We start from the raw sequence: 18520 nt of genomic DNA on the forward strand, positions 1-18520 counted from the left end.
GCTGTCCACGGCTCTTTACCATTCTTTTTTATAATACCATTCCTCATTCAAACCATTTTACCATTTTTTAATAATATAATGTGTTGAAAAATCATTATACTTCTTCAAAGAAGTGTGTATCTCAGTGTATCTTCTTGGATGTTAGTTCACACGTTGGTAAGCAGCTCGGGGGTGTGCGTGTGGAAGGAAGCAGATGGTTAGAGCAGAGATACCTCAGAAAGCTCTAGAAATGTGTTTTCTGGTAAGGTACCATCCCCAGGACCCAGGAAGGGGGAAGATGAACAGGACTGCAGCTTGGGAGAAAAAAAATATCTTTAATCTACAGTTAGGCAGCTCTTTGGAAAGGAACAATACTGTGCAGCCAGGTCTGGAAGGACAAACAGTCCTCTAAAAGGGTACCTTCACTGCTACAAGCCAAACCCCTGCCACCATCTGAGCAGCACAGTTAAACTTTGCTTTCTTGCAGTGAACTTCCCCCATCAGTATGGCTCTACACAGCACCCCTTGTTCAAAGCAGTCTTAAGTGGTTTTCGCTTCATTAAATGTTCTCCTCTCCAAAGAGAGAAGTTGTTTTTTTTATTGCTGTGAAACAAAGGCTGCTTGGCAGTGACTCAGTACTAAGAACTCACTCTCTCTCTGTGAAAAATACCAAGAAGGCTTTAGTTATACAAGACAAACAAGGCTTATGGGGACTACAGAGAATCCAGTCAGCATGACAGGCAGGTTCAAACCTATGAATGAATGGCTGTATATAATCTGAATCACAGATTCTATAATAACAGTGTACATATACAGGTATATAATCTTCTATATGCACATTTCTAGTCCTTGACAAACATGAGGTGGTTTAGTCAACCTTTGCACTTGGTTGTAAATCTTGGCCCAGCCTATGCTATCAGAATACAACTAGTCAGATTTTCAAAGCACTGGGATGATAACACACTGCACAGTTGGTATTTGTAAGAGGGGGTATTAGATGCAAGAGACCTTCCCTACCAATTCTCTTAACAGAGTAGAGAGCACTATGACTTCATTTTGAAAGGGGAAAAATGAGAGGTTAAGCCTTTCCTTGCAATTTCTACTAAAAAAGTGTTTAATCAAAACAGCACTGGCATACAATATGCTCCTCCAAAGCTTTTCCAGCAAGATTCACCAGTGGTTAACCTGCTGGCTATCAGAGCAAGATCAACAAAGAAAATGTTTTCATAACAACTTATCACTGAACTGGATGTAAGCAATGAGAAAGTACTTCAGGAAATACTTTGTGTGGAAGCCCTTTGTGTAAATTTTAAATTATAATCCTTCACCTGAATGAGAGCTACTTCAAGGACCTGATGAATCAAGACAAATTAAGCAATCAGAGAATGTCCATTAAAATGAAGGCTCTGTGCTCCATCTTGTTTTGTTAAAAAAAGAAACCAAATCCCAATGCCCCACATTTGAATACATCTTCATTTTAATACATTAATTTTGGAACAGAAAACACTCTTAAACTCTACAAAGAGCAGAATTTCACTGAAGAGAGGAAAATCCAGGCTTTCCAAACGGAGCTGTACTTGAGAAGGGTGTGAATAGCAGAGAACTGGCAGAACACTCCATCTGACAGCCCTGCAGATGGCTTGGAGGGGACAGCTGTGTCGTGTGGTGGGACGCAATCCGGTGAATCTGTTACATGAGAACTGACTGACATTCACCTGGCTGGTGAGAGTAGCCCCTTACCCTCAACAACAGGCAAAAAAATTGCACATCTCTCCTTTCTCCTCATCACAATTTGCTGAACTGGTAAGTGCATCCTGGTCTTAGCTTACTTGGTCCCTCTTCTATCCTCCCTCCACCCAAAATCATTTTACCCTGTTGCTGCAGAAGTAACTCAGGAACACAATATGCTGCCTTCATCCTCCATTCCCTGGTATGTGATGAAATTTGGCCTCTTAAGTATTAATGATGACTATTAAGCATATCAAAGAAAAAATAAATAACCCCTCTGTAAATTGCACAGAAAGATCTATAGCACAAGTCACTATTAGTAAGACAAGCATTCCGCTTCTTTTTAAAGGCTAAAAAGTCCTTGTATCCTACCCAAATGTACTAAGTGTTATTGACCTAGGACTTGCTGATTAAATGCTCATTAGTGTGTTTGGAGTGTAAACTTACAGCACTGAGAACAAGCAGTGCCAGCACTGTTCCCATGCAGTCTACCAAAGCAAAGCATTCCCAAAATACCCCAATGCTTCTACATTGCAGAAATACACCCCAGCTTTTAAGTTTAAAAATGATGGAGTTAGTATAACATGTTCATGAAGTGGGCTGTTAAAGTTTGATATAAATATGCATCAAATCCTTTAACTACAATGCTTTTTAGTTTTTTATATTTTTGGTTGGTTGGTTGTGTTTTTTTTTATCAGAGACCACACAAATACACATTCTTATACACTTTATGAGACAAGTACTAACAGATCTGTACTCTGTATAGATCCTGTTCATGAATTCTCATTGCAGACTAATTTATTTCTCAAACCAAGAGAGAAGCAAGCTTGAAAAATGATCTCACACGTTCTTCTTTTGAGCTTTGAGGTAGAGGATCTGGGAAGAAAAATTGTCAGTGATTCAAGAACTTACTGCAGTACGATATTCAGATCCTTATAATGCTGTATTTCTGATACTGCACTGAAGTGGTGCTCAAATGTATTGCCCAGGTCTACATCTTTTCAGATGGTCAAGACCCAGCTTATTCAATAGAGACTAACACACTGAGTTGGTCATGACTATGTAGTCACTACTGGATCCTGCACAGGTCTTGAAGCATTCCCTGAGCTTCAAACACTCAAGAGGTGTAAAATAACCTGTGCTCTAAGCAGCCCTTACGACCCTACAAACACTAAAGATCACTGAACAAACATTTCATTAACATCACCAGGGCTTCACTTGATCTTCTTAGAGAATGAAGTGCTAAGGCGCCTTGCTGTTTGTAGTATCCTTGTCTTTAGAAAAGCATTTAAAGCCAGTGAAACCACTAGACTGAGCTTTCTCAGGTCACCTCTCCTTTTGGGGAACAGAAAATTCCTGAGAAATTCTCCAGGAAACCAGAGGCTGAGGGAAATGAAACCAACTATAAGTAGAGGTGGACAATAAAACATGTCTTTCTCTGGTTTTATTAGGTGTACAGAAGAGCACAAACCCTGCTCCCCCTCGTCTTCTTTTGATGCTCATACTTATTTAAAGGGGCCCACTTGATTTAATCAGATTTCATTGAAAAGGATTTCAGACCCTACACTGCTATGAATGACCCACTTACACCTTGCAAATGTCCACACAGAAAAAGGAGGGGAGGATGAGAAGAGGCTTATTTCAACACATTTAAATTCACACCTTAGCTTAACTATATAAAGCCTTAGGCAGACAGGACTGTTCTATCAATTTTTACATTTAGCTGTATTAGAAGTCCATAGAAATTTAAAGCTAAGTAAGTATCCATTTATGTTTCTTGCACTTTTCAAATACACCCTGCTCCTAGATGGTAAGAACAGAGCTAATGAAAATCTGTTTAAGTAATCTTGTGGATGTCACCACAGAATAAACAACATGTATTTGTTCTACCAAATAGGTTAGCAGGCCTGCCACATGCAAAGCAGGCACAGCAATTTGCTGCTCAGATGCTAGAAACACAGTGAAAAAGCTTTTGAGCTTCATAATAATTTGTTTCAGGATTTGAGCTTTGATTCAACAAATTAAAAATCTCTATGGAATCAGGAAACAGCACAGAAGCTATTCTTGTGCTTTCGCTCAAATAAGTTACTCTAGCTGAGAGCATAAAAATTTAAAGACAATTTTCTGCTTGCTTCTGGTTTCCCATCACTCCGAACAGCACTTACCCCAGTCACCCAAAACAAGCAGAGGGTGTACAGAGGGCAAGCAAAGCAACCTTTCAGAATGGAGCCCCTGTGGCTTTTGACAAGGAGCACAGCTCTGCAACATGTAACAGGAACCATCAATGTGTATCTCCACACACCTCTGCAGACACAGTCCAGGCTACTTCACACTTATTTCATCTCTTCAAAGCCTTCTGCAGTGTAAAAGGAACAGCTTCATGTTAAATTTCAGGCATAACAATAGTTTACACACACTGCCAGCCCTAAGAATCATGAAGCACCACTGAAATTGTATTATAAATGAAACTGTGTTCAACAGCTTGTAGCTTGAGAGCTACGACACCACACAGACACCACCCTTGGTTTCTGACAACAGGACCGTTCATGTCCTAACACTGCAACAAAGCACCTTCAAATGAACTTAAGAGCACTAACAAATAAAAAAACCCTGGCATTTCTGTTCATCTCTCTAGTTCAGGCAGCATTTCCATGGTTACAGTGTTGATCACTATTGGCTTTAAGCACATTCCAAGTATAAACCAAATGTAGAGCTTGGCATTTCAAACAGTCCAACCCTGCAGGCTAGTTCTTGTAAACTAACTTTGAGTCCCCCTGAGGTGTGCACCTCACACTATGGTGCCACCTGAACATTTAGCAAGCACCTGTCCATTACATCCCCCATGTTGTTTGTCCAAGCAGTCACTGAAACCAGACAGATCTTCAAGCAATCTCATCACAGCATCCACACCACATTCCAAAATTTTGGTGCCCATCTCAAAAGTAGGTATTCATAAAGCATTCTTGACAAATTTGAGTTACATATACAAAAATAAAAGCATAACACATTTGCTTAAGGCTGCCCAAAACTGAGGCAGGGGATAGAAGACAAGGCAAAAATCCAGGAGCAAGGAGTTATTTGGGAACAGGAAAGTCAGAAGCAAACTCCCTGTGTATTGGAGCATAAATGTGTAGGCTACAGAGCTCATGAATCTCAGCTTTGGCATCCAGTGTTTCCAAGCATGAGTAAAGTTACTTTAATATTTTAGTATTTCATTAAAATAATGTAGACCTTATAAATAAATCAGGAGATTCCAAAACAAGCTATGAAGCAATCTTCCAGGTAAGTGGAATTTTACTGGTAACTCACTGCTGAGTTACACAATTCTGATAACCAACCTCCCAGACTGACCAAAGAGCCTCTGCTTTCCTGCACCAGAAGAAAAAGCCAGACAGAGAGACCTCTCTTCTCATGAGGGATGTGACCTGTCAAGGCACCCATGTAAGCTCTGTCTATACAGATCACTTCTTTATCCCCTTCAGCATATCTTTTCTGCATGGATACTATTCAATAGCTGAGCATTTTCATATCAGATTAGTCAGAGAGAGAAGTTCTACTAGCAAAATGATAGTGGCCTGATCATTGCATGCAATGAAACTGGAAGGGAACTGGCTCTTGACCACCAAGGAACCATTTTGCTACATGCAGAGACACAATCTTCATCCAGATAAACCATAAACTCTTCAATGATTTAATGCAACTTTATTTAAGCCTTTGGTGGTAAAGCTATACTGATTCAGCAGGCAAAACAGTCTGGGGATACAGAACCTGACCTGAAGACAAGAGCTAACATTCCATCTTCTATCTGTAGGAGATGATCTTTAATAACCACAGGTATGCCTCAACGGTACTTTAATTGGACAAGTGGTTTCCTTAAAACAGATAAGTCATTTGTGGTTCACTTAAATTTGCACAGCTGGAACTGTGTAATACTTGATTCTGTGTGGGAACCTGAATGTCCATCTACAGAGACCAAATGAATCGCTGGAGTGGGATTTGAGAACAAAGTGGATAGCCAGTGTAAGAGTGTACAAGTTATCCCCCTGCCTCCCAGACACTCACAAGAGGATCATTCTTTATCTGCCTCCATTCAAGAAGTGCAGAGAGCCCAAAAGAACCCGAGGCACAGTGCCACTCCACTGAAGAGTGAGGCTAACTTCAATTGCAGCCTCTGCACAATTGTGAGACATGAATCTCCAAAATGAGAAGCTAAAATAGAGAAGTTGAGCAAGCACCACTCCTTCTTCCAGAGAAAAAGATGAAGGACAGAAAACCCAAACATCCTGAATGTAAATAAAATAATAGTAATCTTCCCTTCATTTGGATTAAGCTGGGACAACCCCATCACTCAGGTTAGGCTGGCTTGTGACTGGAAGATCAAATAGCTGGTTAGAAAACAAACAACTGACGTTGCTCTGGTCTAGGTTGGAGGTGGAACATCAAGGACAGACTTCATAGCCATGCTGCTGTAAGCTGCTCTTCAGTAGACACAGACCTCAGCTGACTTAGTGGGGGCAACAGCATTATCTGATGTGCAATTTCACTTTAAATTGTTTATATTAAATGCATGTACAAAAGTATTCTACAGAGAAAGGGTTTGCCCTGTCTCTGTTCCAAGCAAGACAGATGGAAATCAGCTCTGGCCCAGAAGCCACGTAGCTCTGAGCACTACGCTTAGTTTGACAGAACGTGCCCTGCAATTAAGAGTCAACTTCAGTAGTTTCTAGGATAGGAAACTTGGCTTCTGACCCCAATTGCACAGGACATGACTGTTCTGGCTCAAGGTTAAAGCACTATGGAGAAGAGGCTAACCTCCAAAAGAGCATCACAGTAAAGGCTGGCAACAGGCCAGTGAAAGCTTAAATGCTTGGAGACCAACATGAGATTACTGGGTAATTGTGAGCTATTCTTAAGTTCTTCCTGTTTCTCTGCAACAATGGCAAAATATAAACCTTTGCATAACACAGAAACATCCCTTTCTTTGAAATTTTTAAGATACACACTTCAAAATGACTGTAAATAATTAAGCTTGTCTTACCATTACTTGTAAATAACCATTGCTTGTCTTACAGCAGCTGAACAATGACATCTACGTTCTGCATTGCTAACGGGCATCACAGATGCACAGGACACTGTCACACTGAAAGCAGAATTTGGGACCTAGTTTCCCAATTCCTTTCCAGTCAACAAAATCACATGTCTAGTTCCACCGCAGTCAGTTTTACTTCAGAATTCAGCTGCAATCCTGCTGTGTCCACTGAGGATCTATTTTTGGAACAATCAAGTATTCCTTACTGCTCTATGGCTTAAGTCTCACTTTTATGAGTCCTACAACTGGCATTCGTCACTTTTTCGGTCTTAAAATCGCAGACACTTTCAACAGTATGTCTGTTAAAACATGTTTAACATCTGGAATACGTTATGGTGTTTAAAATAAAATCATTACTGTGTAGACAAAACCTAATTTATGAGTGGGGGAGTAAAGGATGACTACAGCATGGCTACAGTGTAGGCACAGAATTCCTCTTTAAACCATTGTCTGAAAGGTTACAGACTTGTACTGCCACAAACTCTTCTAATCTCCATCCAGATCAACCCACTCACCCCACGAAGGTTCAGTGAAACAGGTTTGACTTCTTTGTCTCAGAGTGCACCAACCAGGTTTTAATCTGGCCCAGAGGCATCTGAGCACTGCAGGAGTGACTTCACTCTACCAAGAGTATAATCAGCACCATACAGAAAGGTTTGCCAAAAGGGCAAAATTCATGATAAGTAGCACAGCTCAACCATAAAGGTCTCTGTTTGGCTTTTGGACCAGCAAAGAATCAGCTTCCAGATAGAGAGCAGCTGTGCTCTATTAAGCAAACCACTTAATATTTATTAAGTACATCAATGAAATCTTAACCAGTCACTAATGGCATGTCATCAAAATGCATCATGAGAGGGTCTGGGGCCTGCAGACAACTTACCTCTTCAGTTAGGAATTAAAATGTAACATTAAAAAAAACCTCTTCACCTTACATGTATGTCTGACATACCAGGAGATGCCTCAAAAAGGTTAAAAATTCATAGTGGAAGATCAACAGTATAGAACAACAGTGGTTCCTCATATGGAATCAAACTATAAAACAGACTAAGGCTCATCACCATGAAAAATAACCATTTAAAACTGAGGGAGATATCTTACAGATCTACCAGAGCAAGCACCATGAAGAATGTGAGCAGGGTTTTACTGCCTCTTCCAACACAAGGAGCAGCTGGTGTGAAGCCAAGCGAGCAGGAGTCAGGCTCTAGATAAAGGATACATCTCTTGACAGAGTATGTCATGAAGCACAGACTCCTGCTGCAGTGTGTCTTGACAGAGTTCACTTGGCTCCAGAAAGGAATTGGGCAAGCACAAGAGAGGAATCACATGCAGTGCTATTACAGACAACAGGCACATTCTGGATCAGAAGGGCTGTCAAGACATCAGCTCTGTAAGATGAAAGAGCAACCCAAGAGAGTTTTACCATATGTTTGAATCATCCTTCTCCTCCTTCAGCTAAATACTGCCCTTGGCCACTGCCAGATACACAGCACACTGGCTAGATAGGCCTCATGGTGCAATTCAGTACTGTGGTTCTCTCCTTAAGAGACAGAACCATTCTTTTCCCCAGATCCAAATACATCATTAAGATGTAATATAGTATGTATGTGTCAATAACCAGGTCACACCACTGCTAGGAGCATCATGGCCACATTAAAGTGGTACAACTTTGGTACCCCTGAATCTGCTCCCCAGTAAAATACAGACAGAAAGATACCACTTAGCTTCAAAAGATAAGCCAATTAAAAAAAGAACACTCAAGACTCCTTTGATTGTTTTCTAAAAAGCAATTAAAACCATAGATTATAGACCATCATATCTTTATTCTTTACCCTCCTTTCCAGCAAAGGCACAGAAACAAAAGCAAGAATTGGCTTAGTCAACAGAGACTGTTTAGTCAACATGCTTTAAATCCTGTTCATTACAACATCAGTGGCTGCACCATGCAAACCATGAAACACATCAATAGAAATAAGTAATTTCATAGAGTCATGAATTCAGTAATGAAGAATTTATCCACAGGCCAATGAATTGCACAGCAAAGAGAGAGCCTTGCAAATTAAATAGCGTAATTTGCACACTGAATGAAATAGCCAGAAAAATGTCCTCTGGAAAGGACTGCACTGACTGATGTCCCTGAACTGGACTTAATGTCTATGGCATTCACATTTTACACTAACTGAAGAGACACAATGCACTTGAGAAAGGAAGTGCTCTCATCAGGAAACTAACTGTTCCCCTTCTGCTGTGGCATAAACAGATAGAAATGGCACACTGACATCCTGACCATCACCAGAGAAATACTCATTTTCACAAAATGAGCTCTATTATTATCAAAGCAATATGATATCACATTAGAGCAGCAGTAGGCAAGGTAGAAAGCTATCAGTCACAGAGAGGCTGAAATGTTGAGAGGTTTGCGATGTCATTTTCAGCTGTTACACAGATTGATCTGGATATGTTCCAAAAAACACCTATACTTCAGTTCTCAGAATATAAATAACATCAGAATGAAAACAGTTGCAGTTATCCAACAAGTAATCCAAACTATATGTAAACTCTACAGGTTTAAATATTTAATTTCCTAAATCTGATCATGACAAGGTCTTGGAATGCTAATTTCAGATAACCCAAATGCATATAATTAAGAATCAAATCAGTTTAAATACTAATTAATTTATAATACAAAAGGTTAGCTTCTCTTTGCTGCCTCCCACAATCCCTCTGCTGTCACCAGAGTTAAAGCTGTTAGGTTCCAACAGCCCTATGATATTTTTATTTTCAAACTTACTGATGTATAGTCCCCAAATCTAATTATCATAAAGCAAACCTGAAGAGGAATCCAAGACAGAAAGCGTTCAATCTAAAGCTTCATACATGATTACAAACCAAGAAAGCCAACCAGTCAGCTCACATGCTATCCCATTAGACCAGACAAAACAATTTAGTTTTTATTAACTTTCATTTTTGTAAGGTAAGGACAGATTCCTCCTTATGCCAAAGCAACTCACAGAATCCACAACTCCAAGCCATTAAGCACTATCTGCAAATACTTTGCACTGCAAAGGAACACCAGAGGCCTGAAGACTGCTGAATTGAGTTTCTAATGGCCCCTTCAATAACAGTTACAGCAACAGGCTTCAGCATTTTTCAAACTGCAGATCCCTAATTATTTCCCCACGGTGCAACATGTACTGACAAGCACTTTACTGACTTGCTTTTTCTTTTTTGGGGTCAGCTGCCATCAGGTCTCTGGCAGTGCAAGGGCTTGAGCACCTGCCCCCACAAGGGTGCTCATCAGCCTTAAGTGAGCTTGGTGAGGAAATCAGGGTGAAAGTTATTTTCCCTTTTTCAAGACACCTTTTGACCAGACTACCTGGCTTGCTAATGAACATGCCTTTGCAAGAAAGCAGCAAGAGCAAGCTGGAACCCCATCTGAGCTATAACAGGAAACCACATATTTGGTTATGTTTCTCTGGCCCTTAGAAGACAAGAGCCCATGAACCACAAGCTGAAAACCTCTGTAGACCGGGCAGAAATCTGTATTACTCAAGCAAAAGTAATTCAGAGAAAAGCCAGGATCTTGGGACCTGATCTCAAATGTGGATCTTTTGGCAAGGCTGCCCCATGCTGCAGTGGAGCCCAGATGATGCCACACAGCCCTTTCAACAGAAGCATCCCACCCTTGTCACCACCTTATCTGTCCCCAGCACAAGTTCCTGACGTGTCTCTTGCCTCAGACATCACTGACTGATTACAACTGAAACAAGCTGCATGCAAACTGACTGTGAGAGAGCAGAATTATTAAATTACCTGTAATGGGCCCTGCTTAACATTTTACCCAAGCTGCTAACTTGGCCTGTCTTAGCTGCATCATAAAAATGAGGTAAAAGTGTTAATAATTCAGCTTAATGGCCTATTTCTTCATTTAGAATATACACACAGTAATTTTAAACTACATGAAAAAATTGAAGACAAATTCGCTTGGGAGAAAAAAACCGGACCATTTATGACTAACCTGTAATTAATTTTTACTTGAGCTAATTAACAGATTTCCTTGCAAATTCTCAGATGATTCATTCTATATTCAGACCACAACAGTCACCCTCCTTTCAGAAACATACTGAATTCAAACTAAGTGCAAAGCAAAACTAATCTTGGTTACAAGCATCACAACCGATACCCCTCAATTCTGTCTTCCGAAATCCAGACTCTGCTTGATTGGGGCTTATATTAAGTCCTCAGGGGCTGCTTCTAATCTCTCAGGCTTTCTTGCTCACTCCTTCATGCTGTGCTTTTTTCAAATACTCTGCTGTCAGAGAGCAGTAAGAGCTGCCCAGGAAGAGGAAGCACAGCTTGCTCTGGCAGGAGGTGCACAAAACTGGCCATACCAGATGGGAACACTTCGTTCTACGTCTGCAGAGACGTCTCTGAGAGAGATCAGGGCAACTTCTGGTTCCTCACTGGGCATGTTTCTAGAATTGAGAAAAAACACCCCGAACCACCATATCTGTTTCCCAGAGGGTTTTAAAGGCTTTTCACACATGCTTCTTAATGACTAATCACACGTTAAATTATGAGCATGAAATTAAGACCTTTTCCAGATCATAAATGCAGTACTTCAGATGTCTAGGACACTGCAGAATAGATTAACCACTTCCTTCCTGCCAGGTTCCCATCTGTTTAACTTCTAGATTTTTAACTCAAAGGCAACACCATTTGGCTGATCAACAGATCTTAGAGCAGCACTTCCCACCAGTTTCAGAGCTGAAACACCTGCAAGGGGTGAAAAGCTTGGAGTGGTAGCAGAACAAAGCAACAAGAACTGTTTTGATACACACTTTTCTTCCATCGACACCTCTCAGAGTTTGACAGTAGTGGTGTTTTTAGCTTTTGAAGTGTAGAAGTTGTTAAAAAAACTGATTAAAAGCATTTGGTGCACAAGAGAACTGCAGCTGTCAGCTACAGTCAGGTCATGTGTTTGCCCACAAAAAACAGGAAGCAGCTAGCCATGGAAATATCTAAGCACTCCATGAAATAACACGTAAATTGCACAGTAAGCAGGCTAAGTCAATATTTTTCCCTAGTGCTCAACTTAACTCTTATGTTTATTAACTGCAGCTCACTCCAAACAAGAGGCCAAAAATGTATTTGTTCTTACAACCTCTGCTAACTCAAGAGACCATCAACAATGACATAAACAAGCAGTTCAAACTGCTGATGCTTATTCAAAAATAAGAAAATCCATACAAAGCACTGTCCCAATGCAGCTGTAGCAACACATTTCCAACAATAAATAAGCCTGAATTTTCAAAGACAGGAAGCAAAGTGGATGAGAGTCTGGGAGTCACACAGATGAAGGGAAACCAGCTGAGCAGTTTCAGTGGACACAGTTGCTCTCTTCCCCAGGCTTTCACTATCCAAGACAAATCATCAAGAAGGTGCACTGCATCAGGGGGATACAGTAACTCTCTTTACAATTAAAGCCAACTTTGTGCTCCCAAAAACCACCTGGAGAACAGCTTCCTTTTTCTCACCAGCCTCTCAGGTCCCCTTCACATTGAGGTGTGGAATGCATTTTTTCCAAGACAAAGAAAATGAGACTAGAAGGAAGAAAAACTGCAGGGACTTATGAGCAGGTGTGGCACTTGATACCTAGTTTTGTTTATTGTTGGTTTGGTTTTTTTAAAAGACATTTTAAAGTAATAAACTTTACAATGAAAATAGGATGTAACTGCCTGATCAGGAAACTTACCACAATCTAGATCAAGGGATTATGCTTTGATTTGTTAGTCTGAAAAAAGACACGTTTTTTCTAATCTGCTCTATCATTCAAGCAAATTTATGCCATCTACAATTTTATTACTTTCCTGTAATTTAAGGATATTTTAAATCATGGAGATTTAAACTGTTTTTTTCAGATCTATAAAAACAAAGCCAGACAGCTTGTTGTCCAAAAGCAGTAAATTTGAACCATTACAATTAAAATACAATAAACAGGGCCTTACAGATTATACTTATTAAGAAAGAAAGATTTGTGCTTTAGATACTTTAGATATTCTATCAGAACAAAGGGAAAACATGAGACCAATATTTTTTCTTAAGGGATTTTCATGAGCATACATAGTTTGGAAGGAAGCAGTTTTCAGCCTCAAGGCATGTCAAGAAGACTATTTTTATTGTAAAATAAAAATTAAATGCATTCTTTCCACAACTGCAAGCTCCTGACATTAATGACTTCTCTTCACTGCTTGGCACCAGTGGAAGCAAACAAATGCCAGGAACTTAAACTAAATGGGAACATTATTTTAGGTGTTCAAAACACTGCAAAATAGCTTTGCAAGTGCTTCCTGTCACAGGCAGATTTGAAAACCTTACTATTTCACAAAGCCATGAGTTCTTAAAATCTACATTAATCTGACTAAACAGAACAGGTTTAGAGCACACTAGCTGTGCTATTATTCATATTTATTTCTGAAACCAAGTCATTTGTAGCTGTAAATAGGACACTCTATCTGGGCTGAGGAGCAATAGTTTTCCCACTAAAAAACCCCAAAACTCTCTGGTCTGTGGTTCAATTCCAGGTGGTACTTTCAGAATTCTTATTTTCCATTTGCATGAATTCCACCCTTGGAATGAATACCACAGTAGCTGATTATTCATTATTTCAGTTGGCCTAGATGATCTCTAGAGGTCCCTTCCAACTCTGACAATTCCATGATTCCATGATTTAAATTTACTTTGGAAATTAAACTGAAGAGGAATTATCTAATGCATAAAAAATGAGCTGTGAATCTCCACAGTTAATTTTAGACTCATGTGTGGTAAGACAGCTTCAAGCTCTTAACTGCCTTTTAACATTAAGAAGTACTTATTCAGCAGCCCCTGTGTTACTTTAAAAGTAAACCTCTTTAAGCTAATACTAAAAACTGAAACCATAATCTTTAAAAGTTTTATAAAAGCAGATTCTCAGTTTTTCTCCAATATATTTAACCTTGGTAACCTGACCAGTGAGTCTAAGTAAACAGTCATTTTTCCACATTTCAGCTGCTTCCAGCATTACATAAACTCCAACATGAACAGGAGGAAAAATGAGGAGAGATTCTATTCAGTGTGATGAACAGCTGTGCAAGTTGGTTGTTCAGGGTTTTTAAAATAAATATAAATACGTATACACAAGCAGAGAGTTTTCAAGAAGTTGATTATGTCAGATATGCCAGCCAAAATTCATCATGTCAGCACTGGTAACCATTTGGTGAAATCATACTGCCTCGAGTTAGACTAAAATGTGCTCATTTCTAGCCCATGATTCTTGAATCTTCTCAAGTTCAAGAGACAGTTTCATGAAAAGATCTGCATTCAGTTCTGTTTTCAAAGCAACTTGGATATGATCTGGAACCACACAATTTGCCAGTAAAAGGAAATCTTCAGGGGAGCTAGCTTAGATTTTATATCATTTGCCCTTAATGATGAGAGAAAGGCAAGAGGCACGCAGCAACTTGCTACCTCCAACAGTTCTCAGACTCGAGAGATAAGGGGTGGTACCTTGAAATATATTGTCACAGAGATACATTCAATAGATTATTTTTCTATTTCAGTGGAGGAGCACAAGAGAATCTTTTTTTCAACACTAACTTAGGAAAAAGAATTTTCACTGCATCTATTTTAAAAGCCTTTATAGCATAATTGTCTGCAAAACACTTGTCAATCTTGGTTTAGATCAAAAAGAAATGAAATCCAGATTTTTGTCTTAATATAGCTGCACTCACCCTTCATGGAGAGAACAAAGTTCTCTCAGAACACACTACAGCAGCATGAATGGAATGCTGATTGTACTTGATTCTCTCTCAAGAATCTCTTTCAAACCCAGGAAAGTAGAAGTGGGCAAAGAGGAAGTTTGTAGTGGAAATGACCCATTCTGCAACTTGGTTGCTTGAGAAAAGAGGAATTTAATGCTGATTTCTCCATTCAAAATCTAAATATTAGTTTGACTTAATGAGCTCCAATTTGTAGTTGGAACACACATCATCCAGGAAATCTTTACAGTCCACATGGGCTTTGCTGACACTGGTGATCTTCACTACTACTCTAGAATTTATTACCTCTTCAGTTCCATGAAATAACCTGGGAATGGAGGATGATTTTCCAACTACATTTTTTTTTAAAGCACTCGGCACCTTTAGACAAAGAGAGGATCCCACACAACAAGACCCAAGCTCAAAACTGTGATTTTTGTTAGGCAACTCAGCATAAAGAACACTGCTGCCACGCTGACCAAAGGTTTCTTCAAGAGGCTTTTTACTGACAGCTGAGCATCTCAGGTGTGTGGGTTTAAACCTCTGTTTGAGGCCACATTCTCTCAAAGGTTGGATGCACATGAAAGAGAGCGACAGAGAAAAATAATTCAAAAAATATAGCAGGGTGTCTTAAATTCAAGCTTGGCACATACCAGGATGTGTTCCTCATTTCAGAAGGCCTGCTAATACAGTTAAAACAACATAACACTTTTTGGTTGAGAATATGTAACAGTACTTTCACTTCAGTGAGCACCACATTTGACAGCAACATTTCTTCCAGAAATACTTCACCAACTTATGCAATCACCATTCAACCCAGAGAAAACACTAAGAAAAGGCATGAAACTATCATATTCTGTTTATATTCTTTAAAGAATTTGGCTCATGGAGGCACTCCCCCACATCCTTCAGAAAATGCATGACCAGTTTTGATAGATCACCACAAGGAACCTTCCATATTTTAAAACCCAAAAGCATAATAGAAGTGACATGGCAGGAGAAGGATGTTCATCCAATGATCACATTCTGGACAAGTTCAAGGGATAACTTGCTGAGCTGGCATAGACAGAATAAATCACACATATTATCACTAACCTAAACTCTAGCATCCTGTTCAGATGATACTTTCTAGAAACATTCTTCTCCTTTTAGTTCACTGTTCTAATTTTTCAACTTGTTTTCTCCAAGTTACATATGCAGTATAACTTCTTCCTTTCCACAGGAGAAAAGGATCATTCATGTAAGAAAAGACTCAGCATTTGTCAAAGATTGCTCTCCAAATGTTACCCTCAAGTTACAGAACAGTTTGAGAACCCAAAGTTAATATCAATAGTCAGAAGTTTTTCTAATTACACCCAATAAAGCACCGTGAAAAGTCTTGATGTCAGCATTTTAACTCAAAATATCATTGAAGAAATAAAGAATTTTTGCCCTCAATTTAACAGCAAAGACTCGTCAGTTCAAACAGCCAGAGAATTGTGTCTAAGAAACTATTTTTTATTGACTGAAATTCACTTCACTGAAAGCCAAAGTTACACATGCTATCAAATTTATATTAGAAACCATCTGAAGTCAAGCTGTAAGTGCAGTAAGGTCCTAAAAGACCTTCAACTTGTCACAGATTTTTCATCACTCATGAAATAACCACTCTCTGCCTTTAAGTGCTTGCAAGAGCAAGTCCTGCACGTGTAACATTGGGTACAGTTCCAGAAATAAGATAAAATGAAATTGAAGTATTCCTCTTAGAGTAATTGAATCCTTTTTTGCCCTGTGACTGTGAAAGATCACTTCTGTAAGGAACTCTGCACTTCAAACCATGTGATCTATCTAAATATTTACACTATGAACACTATTCAAACTCTCCTCTGAAGCCATTAAACATAATATTTTCAGCAAATGAAACAAAACAAGTACTATTTAGATTATTATTTAGTGTAAACTGCTCTTATCAGGTAGAAGCTGACCTGACTACTCTTCTCAACTGCTCTTCCTATCTCCCAAGAGCCACACAGCTGTAGTTTTGGCTGAATATAATTTAAAATGTCAAATACCTACTTCCTTTCTGTTTTCTAAAGGAAAACAGGAAGGAAAAGAGAGAGAGAAGAGGCAATCTAACTGGGATTTATTTTTTTATTAATATTATTTGTAACATTAAAGCACAAATTAGCAGCCCAGCACCCAAAAAGTGCATCTGTTCATTTATCTGGCCTTCATAGCAGTATTTTTTTCTTTCCTCTCCAAACTATCACCAATACTCAGAACACTTTCTCCTTTTCCTTGGAGGCTTATCCTTGCTTTTGTGGCTCTGTGCTCTCCAGTCCTGTAAAATCTACAGAGATAAAGATGCAACCACAACAATCTTTTAATCAATGTACTCAATGTGCTCTCCAAAGCTAGAATAGATTGCTCCCAGCAATCAACTGGGAAATAACTCTTTGAGCCCACTTTTGCTCTAACATTAAAATAAATCTATTAACTACATCTAAACTTCAGGAGAAGAAGAGAACACACAATGTGAAAAAATACTCCTTGTAGAGAAGAAACCATCAAAACACATACCCTCATATTTTGCATATAGTTTCAGATTTGTATATTCTACAGTACCTACCAAACAGAGCCCAGTGACTACTTAGCAACACAAGAACTGCCAGGGAAGAAAAATAACAGCAAAAAATAATACTTACAGCCATAATTAACTCAAAAGGGTGTTTATACACCCGTACGGGGGATTGATACTTCTGTACCATTGTTGCAGTTGGTAAGAGCAACTCAAACCTGAAAAAGAAATTTTTAAAACCATATGTCAAACGTAGGAAGTGATTTTTCATCTTTTCTTACAATTATTCTGTGTGTGATACCATGCTAGCAACTCTACAGGAAATCTTTCACAATTCCTTGATGACTCTTTTTTTTGGGAAGATGCAGCAGGGCCCTGAAAAAGCTCTCTATCTTCTTGTCAGGAATGACTTATTTCTTCAGAAGATGAGACAAAATTAGCACATTTGCAGCCCAGTTTTAGTAACAGATCTTCCACAGGCTTTATGACTCCTCATCAGGATGGATGGTGAGGCTTCCTGGGCTGGTGCTGAGAACCCAATATTGACACATACCTAAAGCTAAAGGCAGAAAAACACTTCCCAGTCTCCCTGCAGGGTATGTGGGCTGGTTATAAGGTAATTCTGAATTGGGGCTGGTTTAATTTAAAAAAAAAAAAAAAAAAAAGTTAAAAAAAAGAAACAAAAGGTTAAAAAAATATACCAAACGTTACAAACTCTTGCTTTCAGCAAGAAAGAAAAAGAGGTGGATCACTACAGCACACGGAAAGCATTCCTTCAGCATTTCCAAACCAAGTGATTAAGACTTTTGAGAGAGAAACTTAAAGAGACAGCTGGGGAGAAAAACTGCGAGAAGCTACAAACATTCCAATATGCGGCCAGAAAAAAAAACAAGCAGAACAAAAACCAACCAAAAAGAATCACTCGCAGAACAAGAGAGGAGCTCTTCCAACGTCTCGGTGTCTGCTTCCCTCAGCAAAGTGTTGGACCCAAACTCTCTCGAATGCAATTATGTTGATTGAAAACACACTGGCAGCAGCAGCACTCGGAGATGAAACCACGGGCTGCTGGCCAGGCTCGTTTCAGCGAGAAAACGGGTTTGTTGTAAGAAGCCAGTGCTGGTTTTATTGATTTATATGTTGTTTTTAATGCGTCCTCACGTTATCTAGAGAGCTTCTGGAAAGCGTTAAGGAGCTGGGGCAGCGCAGCTCCTCAGAGAAGCGGCCAATAATGAATTCGAAAGTCACAAGAAAAGTTCACCCGACATCCCAGTCAAGAGAGTCGTTCACCCGTGACTACCCTGCCGTTAAAACAAAAAAAAAAAAACACAAAACAGCCCCAAAAATAACGCACGACAAAAATACAACCACCTGAAA

General features: G+C 39.3%; 1 protein-coding gene across 2 annotated transcripts in view; it reads right to left on the reverse strand.

The window, feature by feature from the left end:
* The window catches only part of SEC14L1 (SEC14 like lipid binding 1), a 42205-nt gene that overhangs the window by 22672 nt on the left and 1013 nt on the right, over positions 1 to 18520 (reverse strand). Inside the window, exons 1-2 of one of the 2 annotated variants that reach the window (XM_051634533.1) lie at positions 18056 to 18428; positions 17274 to 17364 (exon numbers count right to left, since the gene is read on the reverse strand). In XM_051634533.1, the coding sequence (XP_051490493.1) occupies positions 17274 to 17336 (63 nt within the window). In that variant the 5' untranslated portion in view covers positions 17337 to 17364; positions 18056 to 18428. Of the gene's footprint in view, positions 1 to 17273; positions 17365 to 18055; positions 18429 to 18520 lie in introns of those variants that run through there. The other variant, XM_051634535.1, reaches the window with a different exon arrangement.

This window comes from Apus apus, chromosome 17, assembly GCF_020740795.1.
Source record: "Apus apus isolate bApuApu2 chromosome 17, bApuApu2.pri.cur, whole genome shotgun sequence".
NCBI classification, from domain to species: Eukaryota; Metazoa; Chordata; class Aves; order Apodiformes; family Apodidae; genus Apus; species Apus apus.